Genomic DNA, 13,242 nt, shown 5'->3' on the forward strand with positions numbered 1-13,242 from the left:
GGCTTCAGCTTTAGCGGCCGTTTTCCGCTTGGTCCTAGTGCCTGACGCGTCTCCTAGTTTAATGTAGCGTAACACTGTTTTCGGTAATGTAGACATGTCCCCCCCCCTAAACTTACGTCCGTGCATATATGAGTTATGTAAGCAAACTTTAACATGAGACATAAACGAGAACCGAGAGAGAGATGATGTGAAACAAAACACGAGTTTACAATCAAAGCAACTTTCACGGAAAAAAAAGAAACGGATTGGGCGGAGCAGATGGATCGAGTGATTTCAGGAGATGAGCTGGGGTGAACGTTGCCGGGGGGCAGAGCCCCGCAGACACATGTCAACGTATCCAATTACATGTTTCTACACGAACGCATTAAGGTACCGGACGTCGTTTGCACCGCCCAGCACTAGCCGAGAGAATTTTCTGAGAAGCAGTCCAGAGAAAAGTCGATTGTTGTTACTCCGTCATAGCGGGTTTTTATCAGTCCATGAGGAGCATTCACTTTCAAAAGACACTCAACGTTTAATATATTTTTTTATTTCAGAAGGTGTTTTTTAGCGCCGTCTGAAGTTCCGGAAGTGAAGAAACAGAGTTTCGGTGGGAAGTTTTCTCGAGAAGGAAGTTTTTAACCATGGCATGTGAAGGAAACGGCATGTCAGGTAAGCTCTATAAGTCTCCTCTGGACGTGAAATTCAAGTCAAATCAAAGTATTGTAAGCTAACAGACGTGTTTTTCACTGCTGCATCTTCTCTGTCGGCTGTGTTGAGTAACACACTGACACCATTCAGACGCTGAAGTGTAACTAGAGGTCACTTACGTTGGTTTTATTCCTCCACAGATGAGAGGATCGGGGAGGCCCTGATCAGAGAGTGAGTTTCCTTCCATTTACTTTATTATTCATTTTAAAATTGTTTTACACCCTCATGTTGTCTTGATTGTACTGATGGAAAAAGCACGGTCCAAAACACTTCATATCAGGGCGCCAGCCAACGTTTGTTTCCATGGTCTGTGTCCCAAAGATTTCCCCAGTCAATGAATTCACCACATATTCAATTTAAATTTTTCAATAAGAAACATTTCCATTTCCTGGCATCATTCGTAATGACATCTGGCTGGATCCACATATCATATATCATGTGATCATGTATCATATCATGTCAAATCTCATACCATACTACCATACTGCACCTGAAATGACTGGTCAGTTCATTGATAAGATGAGCTCCACAAAATTCATCAGTATTCATTCATCATCAACTAAGATAACTGTTCATACGTTTTTTCAAGAAATCTGCATCATAAAATTCCTTCCTTCAAGCAACTTTCGGTTTCATTTTACAGTAAGAGCTACCCGTTTACAGTAAACTACATGTTGTAGCGGTGACTCGTGTACAATAAAGAAGTCAAAATGTAAAGTCTCGTGAGACTGTGTGCTGCTGCGTGAGGCTGTGTCCCTGTCAAGCCCTCAAATGTTTATTCTTTCGAATTATATTAAACATGGCAGGATGCATTGAAATAGGCTGCATCAACTTTAGTTATCTAGTTCCATCAGCAGAACTTTAGCTACTCCTTCCAGGTCTGCAGGTCTGTACCCAGCATTAAACTAACTTCAGCTCAGTGCAGACCATTGTCCAGCTGGTGATTGTGAAACTAACTTCAGTCTGTTGTTTGACCTGCAGCGCTGTCTGGCCTCCTCTGCCTCTGCAGCGACTTTTTCTTCCCTCAACCCCTCCTGACTGTAAACTTCTACTTTTTCAAACTTGTAAACCATCGTTTTCTGCCATGCATGTTGCTGTTGTAGGTTAACATGTAATTGTAGCATGATGTCACATCAGGATTTCTACTTATTCCCATGAACATTATGATATGCCACAAGCCTCTCATTGACTTTAAGTTGCTACACACATTCACCTGTCACAGTCTGCTTGTTGACAATCACTGATTTAATCTGACATCAACTCCATATGATAGTTACTCATAAGTATGTACAGAATGGTTGAAAAGCAGCCTGCAGCCATGATGCATGTCAGTCATGTTATATAATTGTTCCAAGCTCCATCATCTCTATGCAGTAATTGGATGTTTACTTTTTCTAATCAACATACCAGCTCCTAACGTTATAACAAGACATGAGTATTGTTCATTGCACTGATTTTGTCTAATAATGAGAAAGTTTTGTAATATAACAGAATTAAGTTTTGTGTTGTGTCAAGAGAAGTTCATTTGGGATGGAGTAATAGCATGAACAATGTCTTGATATAATGTGAAAAGGATCTTGTTTAAATGAGACATGCATGACATTTAAACAAGAAACTGAGGAACTATTGTTGTCACGGTAGCCGCAATACACTTCTGTAAAAACCCCATAATGTGCAATACAGTAAAAGGACAGGACTGGACTACAGTATAGAGTTAGTGAGTAGGGGTCAGTTTGGGAAGGGGCCTGTGTTTTAACGTCCCGTTCTCTTCCAGGGTCATACAGGAGGAGCTGCGTGATGTACCGTCCGAGGATGTCCCGCCTCTCACCCCGCTGGCCAGGGACGTAAAGTCTGCGCAGGAGCAGAAGATGGTGACCCAGCTGGGCAAAATGATCCGCATCATCGGCGACAGGGTCAAAGACGACAAGGAGTTCCAAGAGTGAGTCTCTCAGAGCTCATGTTAGAATCCTGAAAAGGTCTACAAGTGCTCTTGAGTTCCTGAAGTTTTTCAGCAGAAGTTTTTAAAACCTGAGCTGTCCGCATCCTCTCCTGTGTCTCTTGCAGTGCGATAGATGGAGTGTCTTGTTGTTCTGGCCCTGTCTGGGAAAGATTCAACGATGTAGCCGACAAAGTGTTTCAACCTGGCATCACCTGGGAGAGGATCGCTGTGCTCTTCTATGTCGCCGGCAAGCTGGCTGTCAGGGTGGGTTAGCTTCTCTTTGCTGCAGATCACAATGGGCCATGGGGAAATCTAAAGTGGTGCTTGCTGTGCCTCTCGCTTTCTACATTTTTGTTGACATCTTGTCTTTTTGACCTCATCAAAAAGAGGGCAGTGTTGTGACTGGCTGCTCTGTGGGAAAGGTTGTGTCTGTAGACGTGTCAGTCGCTTGTCTGTTCATCTGTAGAGTCTGTCAGTTCTAACTACCAAAGGATTCTTATTGAACTTGTCACTTCCTGTGCAACATCTACCTGACACCAAGTGTATAGACAAGCAGAAGCCTAAGCCCCACCTTGTGTTTCCCACCAGCAAGGGATCTCTGCTTTGATAACTGCCTCTTGACTTCCTGTCTCCATCAGAGGTGGAAATGCGTCGTGACGTGTCGTAGTTCGACATCTGCTGCTTGTGATCCCAGATTACTTCTGCTCTTTCAGTGTTTCATGTATTGTTATCCAAAAGACTTGGTGGAGATCATTTTTCATGCTCAGTGCACTTGTGGCTGAACGGGAGCAAATACCTGCAGCAAGGTCCCAGCGTCTGATGGAAAGCCTGAAACCAGAGGAGCGGAGGCTGTTCTAGCTGCACATTAATGCCCATGGAAGACGTTTCCAGTGAATGGCTGTGGGCTGGAAGAAAGGTGGCTGGGGCAAGGATGGTCAAGTGCAGAATCTTAAACTTATACTGTTAACCTGTGACGTTATAGACAGAAGGGTATGGTGTGCTGCGTGCTAAGAAGTAGCTGAAGAGGCTTGGTTGGTTTTTATGGTTTGAGTTGCCGGTGATAGCAGCGTGCTGGTTGTCTCAACATGTTAGCTGTTGTTAGCTAGGGTCGTATTAATTCTGTTGTATTTTTCTTAAATTCAGTGTTTTCAGTTTAACTTTAACTTTAACTGTCTGAATTCCACATTTTACAATTTAATCACATGTTGTCATCAGCAAGAGTGTCTAATCTAATTGAATGAATATCAATGAATTTGATGTAACACAACTTTACACTATTTTCTATCAAACAGCCTCCATGCTAAGTGGGTCTGATGGAGGCTGCTCTCATGTTTGGGCAACCCTCGTCCATGTTTACGGCGCTCCACCAGAAACAGATACAGCTTTCTCACCCTTTCCAACAGAACATCTTACTCTACTGTGTGTGTGGGTGTCCTTCAGATGGTGGAGACCCATCTCCCTCAGTCAGTGAAGGAGATCCTGAAGTGGACTGTGGATTTTTTCAAGCAAAATCTCCTGGGCTGGATTCGGGAACATGGAGGATGGGTATGTAAGGCTTTCATTTCTTCCACTTTCCTGTGTTAGTTCTGTGATCACAGGCGTATTGTAAGAGCACTGAGTCCTTGGTTCAAGTATTGTCAGTCTGAGATTATACAGCAGCGTAGATAAAGCCATATTTATTTCATTTTCCCAGTGAGGTGGGTTGTGTTATATGGTATACACATTCTACTCACAGAGGTTAGTGCTCAGGGATATTTTATACTGTATGTCAGCGGGGAGTGATATCAGCTGGGCAGTAGGGGGAGCTGTTTAACCTTTAGATGAAATGACCCACAGAGAAGTGCTCTCATTTCTGCAGCAGTTAAGTTGCTTCCTTCTTTTTTATTGTTGCTTTTAAGACAATATGTTTGTCAGATAAAAATGCAGCCACAGCGTCTCCACCACAGGAGCTTTCTGAAAGATAGTCCCACGCCCCACATCCGTGCAGTGTACATGTAAACGCATGTCCTGCTTTCTTAGTTGTCACGTTTGCTGCTTTGCATTTTCCCCCAAGACTACCTGGAACTTGGATCAAGTATTCCAAAGTACCTAGTTTGAAGTGCTGAGCCTCAACGATCGGCCAAACACAGACTTTAATTTGCTGTAATTTATTGACGTTAAAAATAAAGTTATGTTGTCTGCTTCCTGACGAGTTATAAAAAGAGCGAGATAGAGAGAGAGCAAGAATGAGCTGAGAACACAAGCAACGGGAAGAGGGAGGAAACTGTGGCGAGAGAGCAAGTGAATGTGAGAAATGAAGCTTTATTTGCTGATAGATTTATGTTAATCATGTCCTGAAGAACCATGAAACACTCAGCAGATAGTCACTGTAGACACAGGTGCTCTGCCTCTCACTCTCTTCCCATCCACAGCATGCTTGCTTGCTATTCATTCATTCCATCTATTCAATCATCAGAGACATGCCACAGTGTGATTTTTAATTCATCATCAGGGTATTTGATCTAATCTACACAGTAGAGGTCTCCACTGGTCCAAAATATCAGACCCAATCAACACTGGACCTGTAGAAAACCTACCTAATCCCAATACTCACAAATGAATTAATTAAGACCCGATGCAAGTAGACCTGAAGATAATTAGAACCAATCCACAATGTGGTCAACCTGAACAGACCCTGATAGAGAGAGAACACCAACACCAGTGGCAGCATAATGATCCATTCATTAAAAAACAGCTGCAGTTGAAAAGAGAGCAGTATGATCATAATGTCCTGAGAACAAATATAGACGTCATAGAATCAATTCCAAAAATAATTAATTTATATGCTTCAAAGACTCTTTGTAGGAATAATGTTAAGTCCTGTTTTCACATCCTGCACCAACTATAGGCACTATAGGTGGACTATAGTTTTTTGAACCAGATTAATATCTGCCAATCAAATTCCATAAAGTCATGTTCATTTCAAAGCATAGGTGTTTGACTTTGCGCTGCGGCACATGATCAGAGCTGTCCCTCCACAGATCAACAGCTTCTCGGAGCTGGCGGTGGCGTCCGTGCAGAGAGTGTCGTCGATGAGCTCTCAGAGCTACGGCCTCGTCCTCATCTTCGTCGCCGGCCTGGCCATAGGAAGCTTCATCACCTGGAGACTGACCAGACAGCTCTGAGGCGCACACACACACATGCACACACACACTCCAAACCTGGTCGTCATTGTGTTTAACAAATAATTTTAGGCTTTTACCAAATAGGTGGTATTTGGCCTGACTGTAAAATGTTTACCAGAGGGTGTATAATTCATGTAATAATAAGTCATGTAATGACAACATGTCTGAAGAAGTGCCCAGATTCTGTCATGTCCTCATCACATGTTGCCTTAAGATGGTCGAAACCTGACTTCTCTCTAATGTTATTTATGCAAGAGGCACTGTATCATACCAAATAGATCCTGTGTGCAGGTCACCCTCAGAGTAATTATGGCAGAACAACCAAAAATGGCAACATTAGCTTCCTATAGGCCTCTCGTTTCCCAGCGGTGAACAGTCGGTAACACTGTGCTCTTCGTGCTGGTTCACACCTCCATACTGGCTGAGACCATCGGGATGTAGGTGTGTTCTAAATGTTCAGCTACAGCGCTCAGCTTTAGTACATCGCCACATCCCATCCTCTATTCTCGAGCCTCTCTCGACGGACCGCTGCGACCTGCGAGGCCAGGGTCACGTGACCAGCAGAGACCGCAGACGGCGTCACTAGGCCAGTTATCTGCAGCCTTGTGAGCTTGTTCACTTACAAAACTGTACATGAAAATGTAGCAAGGCATACATCACAGGGAGAGACGTGGCAAAGCTTGTTAATCAGCCTGCCGCGTCTCTTTTACCACGTTGTGATTCAAATATGATCAGTGCAATAAAACTGAGGGCAATTCTAAAAAAGACTTGTAACAAGCCAAGCTCCCTCTTTATCATTTTCATAAATATTCCTACAAATTCATACTTCAGCTCAACAGGATTTAACCTCAATGGTTCAAAGTATTTTATCATTGCTTTTATTTTACACGATTCTCCCTCAGAAGTTGTCAGTGTAATAATAGTGTGCATGCTAGCAGATTAGCTCACTGGCTAATCAAGCTTTGCAGATCATAGTGGTCCATCGAGAGTCTCCCCTGGAAGTCTTATATGTTCTATGAAATTAACACACCCCTTTATGAAAAATCTGTTTCTGATTGAACATTGTGGCTGCTTTAAAACTGCATCAGATCAAGTCAAATGTATTTTTATTTATAAAATATCACAAATCTCCGCTCAGATAAGGAAAAACTCCCCCTCAGGAAGAGCAGCAGAGGAGGGGTCCCTCCTCACCACAGACAGGAAATAGATGTCGTGTGCACAGAATAAACCAACATGGCAACACAACAGTACGGACAATCATGATGGCAAAATTGTAGAATGTGAAGCTGTACGGAGGATATGGAAAAACGTGGCCTGTAAAGGAGCACGGCTAAATGATCCGTTGATGGAAACAGGAAGAAGGCTTGAATAAAAGAATAAGCAACAAATTGAAAGTTAAGGTGAAAAGATGAGTTAGAAGTTTTGATTTAAAGGCCTGATGTCAGCACAGCATGTGTATGCCAGCACAGATAACAGAAGGAACTCAGGTGTTGCATCACGTGTTTTAATGTATTCTCAATATGGGCTTCCATTGAGCTGAAAACCAGTGAATCTGTGTTACTGTAGGCATCATTTTGTTTTGTATTTTTATCTCTATCATGAATGATATTATAGTCAGGGACAGCTGTTCAGGTAGCAGTGAATGTTTTATTATCTATAGGTGTTATTTCCGTTCAGACACATATGACACTCGCCTCTGCGCATCAGGTACAAACTGTCATGTGACGTGTTTACTTTATTACCACTAATGACAAATGATGAAACATTATCATCATAGTCTGGATTTTTAAATATTAAACTCACAAATATACATCAGTAAATGACACAAATAAATATGTAGTGATTTCTGTCTTATTTTCCATTTGAAAATAAAAAATGACAACAGAGCAATAATAGCAAAAATGACTGAATGTGTGATGGATGCTGCTCTCACAGCGTCATCAGCGTCAGTGTTTAAGCACTCCCCCTCAGGTTCCTGCATGCTGATCACCTCCTCACATGACTTGTCTGTTTGAGGAAACAAAGCTCCCACAGTCCCACAGACCGACCTCGACGCACGAGTCGCTGTGATCACATTCTGCCACTCTGATCGCTGAATGTCACCATCATCAGTCTACTGATGATGTCACAGCAAGTCTCGGCCTGTCAAAGTTAAATATAACAACCGTCTCGTTTGATAAATTCACAGATTTAAAAAGTAAAAAAAAAAAGTGTGTGCCAGTAAAATGTGTGCATTCAGTGTCTGAACGGTTCCATATGCAGTTTTTCATCTTTTTATTATTCATTTTTAAAGCACATTACCTTTAGTATTTTGAAGATGTTGCCTTTTAAATAGTAAAATCATGTTGTAATATGAATTCCTACTTCTTACTATTCCAGAGGTTTATAGTTGTTTGAATGAATAAATGATGTGAAATGGTTCCCTTGTGTGATTGCAGAATCTTTGCATTGTTAATGTCACTGTGCAATAAGTACGTGCCGTAGATGGAGAGAGGGAATATTAAGGAATGTTTTTCACCAAAGATGGACACAAAAATGAAAAAACAAAACGTTATTAAAGGATTGCAACTATTAACCATCTCTGAGGTCTTCTTTCTGGCAGTTTTGATACAATAGCAGATGTTTCGGATAGAGATTGAAAGACGTCTGCCTACTGAGTGTGAGTGTGTGTGTGAGGGCAGTCGACTGGAGGACCACGATACAAACCATCTCGTCTAAACGAGGGTACATTTGTGAGGTTTGAGGAGGAGCTCACTCTGGTTGTTTTCAAAGTGGCGTCTCAGGTTTCATTTCAGATATGTTGTCCAATTTCATCTTACCAATCTGCTTTCATTTTATTCAGTGGGGAGACATTTAAGGCCATTATCATGCCCCATTATCAATATAACAATTCATCATTATTTGGCTTTAAAATAAGTCAATTCTCTCGACGGTCCCTCCGTGTTTCCATGTTTTCTTGATAAATTCCTACTCTGCTGCTCTCAGTTAAACGTCTGTTTTCAGTTTATGGGTGCTTCCTCTTTGATGTTTTTTTAGACTTTAGACTTTATTTTCTGTCACAAAGCAACAGAAATTTCCCTTTGACAGTGCTCAGCAATAAACAAAACAGTCTCTTTCAGGGTGATGATCACTGAGGGAATAAGAGATTTTTTTGTACATGTTTTTCTGGGCCAGTGGGACTTTGAAGCATCACTGCTGAGCCTCTCAGCTGCCCCCCAGAAATGATTTACATTAAGAGCCTTCCAGTCTGTTCCTCATACAGTAGGCTTTTAATTTGAAACATCTACAGGAAGTATTTATTTGTATTGACGACAAGTAGGTAATGACTCCCTGAGGCCTGAGTGCAGCTGTGATAAACCTTTAGATAAGGGAAGCCTGTGCCTGCTGTGTGTGTGTGTGTGTGTGTGTCCATGTGTATTAACTGAGCTTCTCTGAGTCTTTGAACCTGATTGCAGGAGTCAGGTTTCTTGTGTTCGTGGCATTTAAGACATGAGTTTTCAGCAGAATGTTCACAGCAGCCCGGTTAGTTCAGTGTCTGTGACTGAGCCTGTGGTCCTACTACACGAGGACACTTTGGCCACTCTGGGTTGTGGTTTCTTATATAGATACGATGTATCTATACTGAGTGTGAATGGAGGATGTGGCTTTTTGCACTGCTGTGTTTTCAGTTCTCCTCTTCATGCCGTGTCCCACATTCTGCATGTCCCCATCACTGCAGGTAATGAGATAACTAGCAGACTATCGGTGGCCTAGTTGTCTTATGACTGACTCTTGCTCTTTCTGTGATTGATTAGGGCTGTAGTGGTTGCTGTGACAGATTTTGGCATGTTGTATGTGTGCAGTGAACTTCCCGTGGTCGTGCCGGTCGAGCGTTCTGCTGAAGATATCCTTAAACTCTGTGGAACACAAGGGATCATTCCCAAAGAGCTGTACGAGGTCAAAAGGTAATCCACACCCTCCAGCCAGAATGTAGAATGCTCTGTGGCCATGGTTTGAACATTAACGACATCTCTGCCTCATCTAATCCAAGCACTGGCTTCAGATCCATCTTGTCTGGATTTACTGTGCTTTCTCAGCTAACGTGAAGCTGTAGCCATATCCACAGTCACACCTCTGCCACCGCTTCAGCCAGAGTTCAACCCACAGTCAGTGGCAGCATGCTTTCTCTGCGGTCCAGGGGAAATGCAGTGGAAGTACATGCATGCTAACATTTAGCAGTCAGCACTAAGCACAGAGTGCTGCTGAGGCTGATGGACTGTCAGTTATGCAGGTACTGGATCATAAACCCAAGAAGTGGACAAATAAAACATTTGACCTTAATCTCATGGCAGATAAAAACTCAGGCTTCCGGCTGGAAAATGTGACTTCATGGCAACCCATCCAGCTGTTGAGTTATTTCAGTGTGAATCCCAGTGCTGGCAACCACCGACGTCTGCAGGACAAACCCTGATAGTGTAAAGATGGCTGGAATGGTTCAGTGTTTAGAGGCCTTTGGATAAGAGGCCAGAAAGGATTTATTTCAGACATTCTCTTACTTCTCTCTGCTTGTCTTTTTTTAAAAAAACCCTTCTTCCTTACAAAGTGCATTAGATCAGCCTTGTTAAACAGTCTTTGAACTGAAATAAACTCGAGTCCTCCTCCATCCTGTCATTTTCCTACATTCCCTGTGCTAAGAATAAGCTCTATCAAGTTCATGTGTGATTTGGCTTAACATAATTATACCCCTACACTGCTACCTCTCTCTTTATCTCTCTCTCTCTCTCCCTGGTGTCTCCTGTGGTCCTATAAACGGGAGACAATTAGCAGGGAAGGGTAGTCTTATTAATTAGCCAGTAATAAGGGATGAGCAAAGGAGGGATTGATTGATGGATGGATGGATGATGGAGGAGGGGTGTTGAGCTTGTAGAAAGTAAGACTGTACATGTTCACTGCTGTTAAGGCTTCTGTACTGTAATACAGAACACATCAGAATATGGACAGGGCTGTAGACATCTTCACATCACATTGTCTCAGAAGACCGAGAGCATGGACAATAAACTGAAACATCATTTCACTGTCACAATATACAAACACTGGTGTGACCAACATTTGATGCATTTACACCTAGAAATCACATTCATTTATTTCAGTGAGACCTCTGCGCCCCACAGTGGGTAAAGGTACCCAGCAATGAAGCTGAGCCTGCCTCAACGCTGTCGCCCAGCATGCGTTCCTGATAATGTGAGGACCTATTCTTCCACTTCACTTGATGAACATCCAGAGGATAACATCACTGTCACAGTGAGAACTCTCCACAGGTGTAAAATCCTTTCTCAGAGTATTATGAACTGCTGTGTGTTGCTTAAGCTATCTATTATTCAAAGCTTCCTGGGTGGAATCCATTGGGGTCTTCTGACTGGTAGTTTACCTGCTTTCAAGCACACCAACGCAGACCCTTTCAGTTTTTTTAGTACAGTGGAATTTTTTTGTCTTAATGACATGGTAACTGCTGAATAGCATGTCCATTAAAGTCATGACAGAGTGTCTGACAGTGCTTTGTTTCAAGCAGCAGCCTGTAGCAGGTTTTCACTGCAGTTTCAATAAGTCATGGAAACTGGGCTTGTGTATGTGAGGTTGTGTGTGTGATTCCAGTAGTCCTTCTCTTTTCCCCTCTCTCCGTCTGTCTGTGCTCATTCATTATTAATCCCTCAGTAGAGTCCTGCCCACCTCCCTGCTCATTTATTATGGCTGTGCAGTAGAAAAACACTGGTAGGGGCATCCTGTGCTACAGGTCTCAGGTGATGTAACGTGCCCTCTGGCAGCCATGTTGGAAATCCACAGCTCTGGAAAACATCAGCTGTGAACAGCTGGTCGCATTTCTCATACACTGACTGTCTCAGTATGAACTCAATGTATTTCAGGACTGGAAAAATAACCAGTAGGACATTGGAATAAGAAATAACTGTTATTGTGTAGTTTTAACAGCCGTCATTATCATAATATCTAACAATGGGCACAAGAGGGAGCCCCTCTGCACCACACCCTGGCCCGACAGCAGCACATGCCTGCCACCATTACAAAAACCAAGCGTAGCTTCTTGTTATCATGATGTGTGTAGAACACCATGCAGAAATGATGTGGAATCAATTACTCGTTAATCATTAACGAAAACGTTCAAATCAATTTCAATTTAGTCTCATTAAAACAAATGTTGTCCTATGAAGACAATTTCAGAATTTAGAAACAGGAATTCTTCCGACTTGAAGTCTTTAGCCTTACAATGAATGGATGCATAGCTGTGTGCTCACTTTACTCATGAAGTTTGTAGAGAACATATCTGTCAACATAAGCATGGATAAGCCCTGATTGATGGATGGATGGATGGATGCACCCCTTGGGTATTTATGTTTGGCAGCTGTTTTGCCTTTTCCTCTGTATGATCCACTTAAATCTGTTCGGCATATTTTACAAAAAGCAGGACTTTGACCGACATACAAGTAATCCTCCCGTTTATTGAGATACTTGCCCAGACTTTTAGCCTCTTTGGCAGGTACTCCATCCCTCTGATGTGTTTTTGGCAGGTGCTGTCTGAGTGAGTGGCTCCTCTCAATAGATGTTACAGCTAATGTTCTACATACTGCCACCTGCTGGACCAGAGGGGAATGTAGTAAGCACATCCAATAGGCGGTTATCCTATCCTGTCAATGTTACAGCCAACCCTCTTTTTTTCTGTAAAAATCTGGGATATGTGCAGAAAAATATTTTAAAGAGAGGTCAGTGGGAGACAAGGGTAAAATATGGGAGAAACGTAGGATGCGGCATAAATAATAAATAAAAACAGAATGCCATCATTTGCAAAGAAACTGTGAAATAGGGCTAAAATTTGCCATAATTGACACATTGGTTCCAACAATTCAAATATCTGTTTTTACACATTATGTCCACAAGAAGGAAAATCAATACATATTATTTTTATATTATTTATTAATTATTTATTATGACCAGAGCAACTTAAATATGTCAGACTTGAACATATTTTCCCAGTGGAAAAAAACATGAATTACTGGATAACAGAAACTCTGGATTTGTGACTCCTGTCTGTCATGCAGTGCATTCAGTGCAACTGCTGCACAGGTGCTGCTTTTTTTCCCCCACAATGAAATGTTTGTTTTCACAATCAAATGAATTTGCTGTTTTTACAATTTGAATATATTTTCAAATTTAGGATATTCGTTGACAGCCCCACTGTGAAACCAACAATAATATCCTTTATACAATCATGTGTTCACAAAGTGGTGAACAGAGGATGCCCCCATAATACCCAATCATGATACTATCACCTGTTACCAGTCATCCTGTTTACCTGTGGAATGATCCAAACAGGTGTTTTGGCAGCGTTCCACAACTTTCCCAGTCTGTTTTCACACACCCACAAACCCTGAACAAAACTCATTTCAATTTAACCTTTAA

At 42.1% G+C, this 13,242-nt stretch overlaps 1 protein-coding gene across 1 annotated transcript; it reads left to right on the forward strand.

The window, feature by feature from the left end:
- Positions 1–367: 367 nt before the first annotated feature.
- Positions 368–8,213, forward strand: LOC121621474 (apoptosis regulator BAX-like). The gene is made up of 6 exons (XM_041957952.1): positions 368–651; positions 831–861; positions 2,465–2,629; positions 2,755–2,893; positions 4,070–4,174; positions 5,650–8,213. The coding sequence occupies exons 1-6, from the start codon at positions 624–626 to the stop codon at positions 5,791–5,793; spliced, it is 612 nt and encodes a 203-aa protein (XP_041813886.1). The 5' UTR covers positions 368–623; the 3' UTR covers positions 5,794–8,213.
- The last annotated feature ends 5,029 nt before the right edge of the window (positions 8,214–13,242 follow it).

This window comes from Chelmon rostratus, chromosome 17 (genome assembly GCF_017976325.1).
Source record: "Chelmon rostratus isolate fCheRos1 chromosome 17, fCheRos1.pri, whole genome shotgun sequence".
In the NCBI taxonomy this organism is placed as follows: Eukaryota; Metazoa; Chordata; class Actinopteri; order Chaetodontiformes; family Chaetodontidae; genus Chelmon; species Chelmon rostratus.